Consider the following 10,165-nt stretch of genomic DNA (forward strand, 5'->3'; position numbering starts at 1 on the left):
TCTTTATTCATTTCCTTGATACCAAGCATCGCAAGATGGTTTGTCTATCAAGTTGTGAAGTATTTCTACTAAAGAACACTTCATTTTTATCAAAATTAATTTTCTGTCTTGTAATATTAGAAAACAAATCTAGGATCATTTTTAAGGTTAGAATATCCTCTTTTTCTACCCGACAGAAGATAGAAGTATTGTCAGAAAATAAAATATGAGAGATTTCAAGGGCTCTTCTTGCCACCTTAATTCCTTTGAAGTAGTCGAGTGCTTGACATTCGTTCAACAGTTTGGATAAAATGATAAAATTTATATTACGATTAAAAAAAGGTAGGAGTTGAGATGGCATCCAACAGGTGTAGGCCTCAAGATCCCCATTCAATTTATTTTGTAAAAATCTTCAGAAACCAAGTAGCTTTTTCAAACGGTTTTTAATCAACTTTGTTTTGTTTTTTAAAGCAAAAAAGAAAGAAAACACCAGATCAAACAGGACCTAAGTTGTCTTTTTATTTTTTGTTTAAGAGACTTCTAACTTGTCTTTTTTTTTTTTTTTGGTTAAACCAGACTTCTAAGTTGTCGTGTAAGATAAAATCATCACAAGAAAAAGATAGTGATAAACTTGATCCCTTTTCCAACCGATGTTGATCAGACCCCATCCCCAATTTTTTTTTTTTTTTAATAAAGAGAAAACATCTATTTATAATAACCATAGGAGTTACATATTGTTTCTAGATACAGTAGTTAGGCTATTGGTAGTGATAGTTGCTTGATTTGCAACACTAACGAGGGAATTAAGGAGTGAGGGATCCTTAAAGTTGCAAATAGATGCTTTAGGAATACAAGTTTTTGTATTAGTCAAAATCGGAGCAATATCCAAAAGCCAAGTCTTATTTGGTCTTGGAAGGAAGTGTCGTAGCTCATCTTTATTGCACCAAACTTTATTAGGCTTTGTGTTGGTTGCATCCATGTGCACTAGTCTTTTACTAATAGTCATCAAGACTGCTTCTAGTTTGCTCTCCTTGTTCATACACCCTGATTAAAGGACACCATCTCCTACTATTCTCACACTCCATCCTGCACATCTTAGGAATTCGTTATATACCCCTGCACATAACAGAATGAGAGAGTGATAATTATTTATTTTTTGGTGAATTGTATAACATCAATAGTTTTCAATGTGGTGCTGAGAGATATTGGTGGCAAAAGAATATATCCATGGTCCACATTGTTGGGTGTGATATTGAGTTTGTACAACCATCGATTTATATTATGCAAAACATTGTGAGGAATGAGGATTGGGTTTTTGTTTGTTCCATATTACAGAGTTTCGCTCATTCCAAATGAAAAAGCAAGTTATCACAAAGACAGAGAAAAATCATTGAGTCAAATCTTTGTCTAGATGTGGGTCCATTATGTACGAATTGTAGAATTGCAAAAGGGAGTTGTATGAGATATAATCTGTTCTCAATCTTAATGGTCCCGCCGCTTCCTATATTCTTTTGGTCCATTTGCATGATAAGAAAACATGCTAGATAGTCTCTTTCTTATCTCCGCGCAGTTCACAAAGATTGTGCATCTTCGTTCATTGAGATAATATAGATCTAACTGGTAGCCATACATGCAAGAGATACCAAAAGAAGTATTTACATTAAAAATTGAGAGATACTCCCTGTTTATCTGGCAATGTTTCATTTGTGCCACACTTGTGTCAAGTTTCCAAGTAGATGCTTCTGGATATTCTATGGCTGCAGACTTTGAATGCGGTAGCCATCCAGTTGAATTAACCATTCTGTCGATCTAGCTCTGTTTCTGACCGGTTCGGAGCAGAATCGTTGTAATTCGAATCGATTCCGATTCCGTTTCCGCTTCTTTAAACTTGGCCGCGACCGATCTGGATCCGATTTTAGGGTTTTAAACCCGTGAGTTTATGATAATAAAATAACTTTAATGGGATGAGATTTCGGTGTTTATCGGATTGAAATGTTAGGGCTTGGCCATGAGCGTTGTTTCCGTCAGATGCTTATGAGGGAAGACAACGAATACAACTTTCTTCTGCAGAGCCGTTTTACGGCTCATTAGAGGTAAACTCTCCACAGAGGAAGAGGCGATTAAGCGGGTTACTGAGAAGACTTGAAAGTTGAAATCAACAAATCTCGTTTGCGAAACTGATCTCCAAGAGCATAGAACGATAAAGGTTTGTTCGTTCGATTCACTCCTTTTGCTTTCCATTGTTTCTGAACCAGTCTGCATCAGTGATTGCTTCCCTTACTAGTTTGTGGTATTCTGGTTTGGATTAATTTGCACAAGGTTGTCTTGTCTCTCTGTCGCAGTTTTTTTTTTTCCCTTTCTTGAAACTAGTTTTTGTCTGTTTAGTTGTTTTGATATTATCGGTAAAGCTAGGGTTCTGTCGTTTATAGTTTAATGGGTTTATCTTACTTTCACAGCCCTAAAAAGGGCTTCATGCCCTCGAGATTTGGTTGTTTTCTTTGAGTGAGGATATTTGGTGTAATGCGCTATTTCAATTTCTTTATGCATGAATCAGTGGAATCAGTGAACCTTCTCTTTTATGAAAATTTAGTTATTTCGCGTGGTTGTCATTCAAGTGGTTCGTCTCAGAACTTTTGCCTCACTTAGTAAATCTCTAGTTCTTTATGTTTTCGGGTTTAGAAACGAAAATAGTTGTTTATAATATGGGGCATTACAGAGATTAGTTGAACGAAATACTTGTACGATGACAATTTGAAGATTGGAGTGTATTTGTAAATACTGAATTGCCACAAAGGTTACGTCATTGTCTCAGATGGGCAGTGACCTTCTACCAATGTATCATACTTAAATCTGGCAAACTGGTAATCTGCTTTCCTATCCTTCAGTGAAGTTCCTACGTTCATTGCATTCACTAATCATGCAGCCAATGCCTGAAAGTGTATTATATTCATCTGTTTAAAAACATTTGATGTTGTTTAATGTTACTAGGCTTTAACATACATCACAGGACTGCCTTCCTGTTAGTTTTTAAGATTTTGACTTGTTGACAATGTATCTGCTCTTCTTGTTTTCTTGGTTGATGGTGATGCAGGTGTTCACTATACATTACTTGAATGGCAAACATTCCGACACCTGACACAGATGATGATTTCGAGGACATCTACAAGGAATATACTGGTCCTCCTGTGTTAACTGCCACTGCTACACAAGAGAAAGCAAAAGGAAACAAAAGGTCGCATGCAAGTTCTGATGATGAAGAGGAGCAACGTGATCCAAATGCTGTCCCAACTGACTTTACCAGCCGAGAGGCTAAGGTATGGGAAGCTAAATCAAAGGCTACGGAGAGGAACTGGAAGAAGCGTAAGGAAGAAGAAATGATCTGCAAAATATGTGGAGAATCCGGTCATTTTACTCAGGTATCTATGATTTATGAGGGTATTCTGCTTTCATAAGCCTTCTATAGCAGATCTTGTAGTTTTTTTGTCTTCTCTCTTTCTTAGTTTATTATACTTTTTGATAGAAGTAGGTTTTTTTTAAAAATTATCCTTATAAGCCTTTAATCAGTTGATAGAGATTTTAATATTTTATTAAGTTAAGAGGTCCAGAGAGAAAGTATATATTCCCCTTTTAAATTCTGAATTATGCGCTAGAAGCAAGCCTGTATAATTGTTTGACCTTATTGTCCCTTCTGATCTTATCTTTCTGGTTCTTCATTTCCAGCATTGTAGCAACAGAATTTACTTTCTGGTTCTCTATGGAGAGATTTAGATGTCTGAGTCGCCACTTCATCCCTTGTTTATGTGACTCTGCAAATAAGATGGAAACTAGATTCAATTTCATAAGCATCCTAGTGAAGATCATGATGAACCTGCAAAGTCTCCTGTGTCTCCTCAGATATTCTGATTTAAAGTTTCATTTTGAGTTTCCCAGTCCCATCCCTAAACCCTAAAAGGAAGATAATTTTTCATTACTATGCTTGGGTTTTTGGTGGCCCCTCTTTTCCTCATCCATGCTTGCCCATAACAGCGTGCTCTTTGTGGTCTTGAATGAGCTGCTTTTTTGAGCTTGTAGGGAATATAATTGTTGGAGTTCTGTTTCTTGGTTGAAATCTGTAGTGGTTTAAGTATTGGACTTAAATTAGAAAGTTCTGTTCTTATTTCTTGATCTTATTTTCTGTTTTCATTTCATCTCTATTTTATTAGTTTAAACCATTCAAAAAGGCATGTTGTTTTACCCCATTCTGTGTCATGGGTCAATTTTTAGGGTTGCCCTACCACTCTTGGAGCCAATAGCAAGTCTCAAGAATTCTTTGAGAGGGTGCCTGCTAGAGAAAAACATGTAAAAGCACTTTTCACCGAGAGTGTGGTCCAGAAGATTCAAAAGGATGTTGGATGCAAAATTAAAATTGAAGAGAAGTTTATCATTGTTAGTGGTAAAGATAGGCTATGCTTGGCAAAAGGTGTGGATGCTGTGCACAAGGTGAAAAATGAAGAGGGTAAGAAAAAGGGTTCTAGTTCTCAAAGAAACAGATCCAGGTCGCCTGAGGAAAGCCCTGTTGGCTCACGGTTGGGGCGTTCAGACTCACAAAAGTCTTATCCTAGTCACCGTAATACAGTGCAGTCTCATCCCAAGTTTGGTAGACAGGAAAAGGTTATGGAGGACCGTATTCGTGGAGATCTAAAACAGTTGTCAAGGGGTTCACCACAAGGTAGGGACAGCATAGAATATGTTTACGACGTCCGTGTAAACCTGGTAAACCCATGCTCGGAGCTTGTTAGCATATCTAGTTGTTTTTATAGCTCTTTGACTTCTTAATAATGTTGCTTGTTGCTTATCATTTTGTTTTGCAGCAAGAGGTAAGTTCGTAACTTTCAGGCATTATGAGTTCGATTGTGAAAGTAGTATTGGGGTGTGGGACAAGGGTGTGAATTGGTCGAATTGTCTCCAAAATGATATTATTTACTGAAAAGCTGTCAGACTTGTTTGCACTGGGTGGGTTCACAGTTTAAATATAAGATAGAATGGTTAAAGGTACCATCTATGTTATACATCTGGAAAGAAATTGGGATATTGCTTAACACTCTTTATTATTTCGTGAAGCTTATGGTAATGATAGAGGTAGAAGCCGTGCAAGCCATTCAAGATCTCCAGGACGCTCTTCATTTGCCAGTGGTGCATATAGTTCACATGATGGCCACACCCAGGGCATTGGAGCCCAAAGAACTGATGGATGGGATTCTGAGAGGCGTGGGTCTGACGGACATCCTGGCCATAAGTTTGAATACTCTGCCAATCCTTTGACATTGGAGGAATTAGAGTCGGAGTATAAAAGGGAGGCAATGGAACTTGGAATAATTCGTGACAAGGAAGAAGATGAAGAGAATTACAAACATCGTGAGGTACTTGTTATCTCTTTTTAGTATATTATTTCTGTTCAAGTATGACTTGGCTTATTGGATAAGATATTTTTCTGAATGCATGTCTTTGATGCATGCATCGAGCCTATTTGTTGTATATGATATACTTCGTATGCTTCGTGATGATTACACTACATGCCTTGAAATTAAATTTTTTAGCAATTGTTACTGTCTGCTTCTTTTTTGGGATGCTCTCTACATCCCTGTAGGTGTTGATGGTGTATTTGCACACATCTGAAGTTGTGCCATTTGGCATATTGGATGAGCCAGTGGTATTCAGAACCATAAAAGAATATGGTTTCAACTGTGGTTTTCACATGACACTAATGTTGGGTTGTATGTTCTCTCTTACTTGTCAACAAGCTTCAGTTTACCATATGATTGGAGTCTGTTGACATTATCTTTGTACTAACTCACAGGACACTAAATGTTGGGTTGTATGTCCTCTCTTACTTGTCAACAAACTTCAGTTTACCATATGATTGGAGTCTGTTGACGTTATCTTTGTACTAACTCAGGCCTTTCCAATCAATATAATTGCCTTTTCAAGCCTACTTTTCAGTTGTCATCCTTTTTTCTTTTTGTATGGAAATCATCTTAACATAATGAAGTTATTTGCTAATTTACAGTGACACATTTTCTAGTGCAACATAAGAGTAGTTTAATTGGATCACTTGGTGCACACATATTTGTATAAAGACGAGAAATAAGATGAATTGCAGATGAACAACCAATTTCTGAAACTTGAAAAATATAACTAAGTGTATAGGATTGGCCAATTGCCTTTCATCTTTTTCCATTTTGAATTAGTCTACTTTAATATATGTTAGCTTCGTTTTTGTCTAATTGAAACTAGTACTGACATTAAAAGTGGGGCTCCTTGTATTTATGAATTCATGTGGTAAGAATAGTTGTGCCCCTAACTCTATGGAACCTTTTTTTCCCCCTGCTTTTTCAGGCAATAAGGGAAATGCGAGAGAACTACATGAAGAAATTGGCTACCATGAGGGGAATGCAAACAAAGCAGTGGGAGGAGTTTCTTCAACTTGATATGCAAAGGCGACAAAGAGCACGCCAGCATATGTCTGCTCCAGGTTTTGATGGTTACAGCCGTCCCAATTACTCAGACTATGACCGTGCATCGAGCAATCCTTCGTTTGTGGGGGCCAATTTACCTATGGATTCAAGAGGCGGGTATCCGTATCCAGTTGACAATTATCCTCCTTCAAGGCCCCATGATGCCTATGGGGAGTTCCAGCGCCAGAGGCATGAAGATTATAGAAAAACATACAACCGATACTAAACCAGAGTGGCGGTTCTTTGTTCAGTTTAAACATTCATCCTGGAAGGTTTTCAGGGTCCATGATGGTTTGCTGTTGGTAATATCTTGTTGGCCCCTTTACAATGCTTTTGGGTGGTGAATACGCATCTTGTTGCCCTTTTACAATGCTTTTGGGTGGTGAGCACCGGATGCATATTTTTATTTGAAAAGTCAAATTGCTGTTTTAACTGGTGGTGGCTGCATTCTGTTTGATAGATGATTTAGAAAACGAAATGGTGCAAGGTGATCGGCCGTAACATTGGTTCCCCAAGGACTGTAGGAGAACGAACAAGAAACGAAAGAAGAGTTGAAGCACTTAATACCAAATATCACAAAATACAATTTCAGCAGCAGAAGGTGCTTAGGGCCTCAAGAACTTGCCACACTTAAAGAGGATTTTCTCTAGTTGTTCCTCTGTAGTAGAACATTACAGAGTTAACTTGATTGGATGAATTAATCTTCTTATTTCTGTTCCAGTCTATGTCATTTTTTTTTTTGGTGAAAGTCGAAGTCATTTCATTGTTGAACAATATGTTGTGACTCAAACAGCCCAAAAATAATTGCATCACCCATATCAGACACCAGCCAGAGGCAAAAAAGGATTACATGTTACTTATGATTTCTATTTTTTGAGTACGAGAGCTTCAACTGTTTTATATATATATATATATAATATATATATATAAAACTCAGATTCTATTATATTAAGGGAAACCATTATAGTCAATTAATTAAAGAAATAATAGAAAAAAATATCTACAAATCATTGACAAGTAATTTACCTGTAAGTTAAACAGTAAATGAAAAATCTTGGTGATAAAAAGGTTGTATTAAGTATCAGATCTTGGGCACAATATTAACAATTTTGACTCTAGATACTGTTATATCTTAATAAGATCCATCAAATTTGAAAAATTGTTCTTGTTTCATTGATTTCCTTCAATGTTTCAATCTTGTAATTTGAAAATCGTTCTCTCAAACTTTACTTGGTGTGAAAACTTTTGGCACTCTATTCGTAATTTTTTATTTATTTTCTCTTGATCTAACTACACATCAATATTGACCATAGAATCGCTTTCTCTCTCTCTTTTTAAATAGAGTTATGGATGATGAATAATAAATTATTATAAACAAATACCATGGGAACAATGTGCATCCACTATTCACAACAACAACATTTTTTTGTGTGGTTGCAAAGGTATTTACAAGGAACAGAAGTGATGTTTCAACCTGATAATATACATACATACAACATTTATTCTATGTGATCATACATTGGATATGACCCTAAATTTTTTAAGAGGAGAACCACCAAAAAAAAAGAAAAAAAACCCCTAATCATTTAAATGACTTTTGTTTTTCAAATTCAAATTTATTTGTAATGTTATTTTGAACACATGATATCATTTGAGTAATAGACATTAAAGAAATGGATGGTAGATAACATATGATCTCCAAAGATATGACCTGTTTGTAATGATTAACACCTCTTAGTGAAGAGGTTAATGTTTGATTCTCTCTAGTGGTATATATAATGGCTCCATCTTCAAATTTTTTTTTTAAAAAAATAATCAATTCTCAAAAGAAAAAGAAAGAAAGAAAGAAAAAAAGATAGCATACGATAAAAGTTACATATTAGTCTAACAATATTAGACCAAAGTCCAAGTATACTTGATTCTAGAATGATTTGAATCTAAATAAATGGATAATTGGATATTGATCCCTTTTCCGAGTCAAAATTTTGAGATGACGCTTGGCTAATTTTTTGGTACTCTTGAAAATAATGGGTGATATGTATGTATGTGTACTAGCAGTAATATTGAATCCACATCGTCTGCATCTACAAGGGCATCAACCATCCATCAGCTGCTAAGAAAGAGTGTACCATATAAATTTTGGCGGATCCAACAATGGAGTATGTTTTTTTAATTACTGCTTCTTTAAATCATTACTCTTCTCCTAAACCAACTTCCTAGATCACCCAATTTTTATTTTTCAATAAATCAACCCACCAAATTATGATGGAATTTTGGCTTCTTCTCATAGCCAAGAGTGGACAAAATCCTTAAATTCCAAGTCCAACATCACAACCTTTCTTGTTTGGGTCATTTCTTGGTTAAGAGGTTGATTCTGTTGTTGTTTTTTTTTGAAGGCACAGATTTTGTTTCTATGATTTTTTTTGAGTCTTGGATTCTTTATAGTAATAGTGGGAAAAATATTTTTGAAAACAAAGGAAACACAATTCGTTTCAGGATTAGGTTATGTTTGACCTCATGCTTGTTCCTCCACCCCCCAAGAAAAGGTCCATCTTGTGCCAATTGATTTGTGTTTAAAAGAAAACAGAAAAATGAACTAAAATTTTAACAATAGTTTCTGTTCCAGAAACAGTGAAAAACAATTGGTTTATAAAACTGAATTTTGTGTGTGATTTCATGATTGAATTCTTAATCAGTTTGACTTATCTTTCAAACAAATAAAGATAGATTCTTGTATCTTATCAGTGTAGATTATAACTTATGTAGCAGATTGAGTTTTTCCTGTAGAAGTTGTAATTTAGGTTGATAAGGATTTGATAAATTGTTTGAAATACCTAAAATCCCATACAAAAAATTGGAGGCTGCTTTTTGAAGATCAGCATTATACTAAGATTTCAAGGAATCCCAAATTTCTTGGTAAATCATTATAGTAGCCACCATCACTTTGAACTTGAGGACTTGATTGAAATATCACATCACCTCATATTTCTGTTATCAAACAAAAATTTAAAATCAAAAGTTAGAGAAAAAAATTGCTGAAATGATTCTCTATGGCACTTGTATAATATGTTTTCCAGTACTTAGGCTTATAATCTTTTTTCACTAAATATTGATGTGTTCAATAATGACCAATGGATATTGAAAATCATGCTCAAATGTCATCAAATCACAAAATACATTTTCAGCATTAGGTGTGTAAAAGGCCTCAAGACTTGCCACACTTTAGGGAATTCTCTGATTGTTTCTTGGGAAAACAAAATTACATAGTTAACTTGATTGGATGATTTTTTTATTTTATTTTTAATTTTTTTGATTAGAAAAGAAAATACAAAGTTAACAAGTTTTTTTTTTTTGGATCTAAGGTTCATCGGACTAGCTTGTGCTAACCACGATTACATCATCAGTGTAGCTTTTTATATATTAATGCATAAATTAAATGTTTACTTATATATGCCGCCGAGTGGGTGCAAACCCACGACCTCCCCATAGGAGTGTGGATCTTTTACTGTTAAACTAACCCCTCATTGGCAAAGTTAACAATTCTAGCAAGAGTGTTAGACAACTACTTAGTTAAACATGTCACAATAGACAAAGCTGTTGAAATTGAACATTGTAGGGACTTTTCCAAGGAGGAAATCAAAACTGCCCTATTCCAAATGAATGTTAAAAACCACCAAGGGTAGATGGACTGG

General features: G+C 35.4%; 1 protein-coding gene across 1 annotated transcript; it reads left to right on the plus strand.

Annotated features, from left to right (window-relative positions):
* The first annotated feature begins 1,941 nt into the window (after positions 1–1,941).
* Positions 1,942–7,354, plus strand: LOC149019467 (Zinc knuckle (CCHC-type) family protein). The gene is made up of 5 exons (XM_089153469.1): positions 1,942–2,185; positions 3,071–3,395; positions 4,243–4,687; positions 5,080–5,378; positions 6,355–7,354. Exons 2-5 carry the CDS (start codon positions 3,093–3,095, stop codon positions 6,697–6,699), a joined length of 1,392 nt encoding a protein of 463 aa, XP_089009595.1. The 5' UTR covers positions 1,942–2,185; positions 3,071–3,092; the 3' UTR covers positions 6,700–7,354.
* The last annotated feature ends 2,811 nt before the right edge of the window (positions 7,355–10,165 follow it).

Source organism: Hakea prostrata, chromosome 4 (assembly GCF_041222555.1).
Source record: "Hakea prostrata isolate BN-2017 chromosome 4, UWA_Hpros_2, whole genome shotgun sequence".
In the NCBI taxonomy this organism is placed as follows: Eukaryota; Viridiplantae; Streptophyta; class Magnoliopsida; order Proteales; family Proteaceae; genus Hakea; species Hakea prostrata.

Excerpts from the sequence above, each read along its gene's own strand:
- LOC149019467 (XM_089153469.1), top strand. The coding sequence starts at position 3,093 with ATGGCAAACATTCCGACACCTGACACAGATGATGATTTCGAGGACATC. Across the intron at positions 4,688-5,079 it reads GTCAAGGGGTTCACCACAAG|CTTATGGTAATGATAGAGGT; the intron begins GTAGGGACAGCA and ends TATTTCGTGAAG. Across the intron at positions 5,379-6,354 it reads AGAATTACAAACATCGTGAG|GCAATAAGGGAAATGCGAGA; the intron begins GTACTTGTTATC and ends CTGCTTTTTCAG.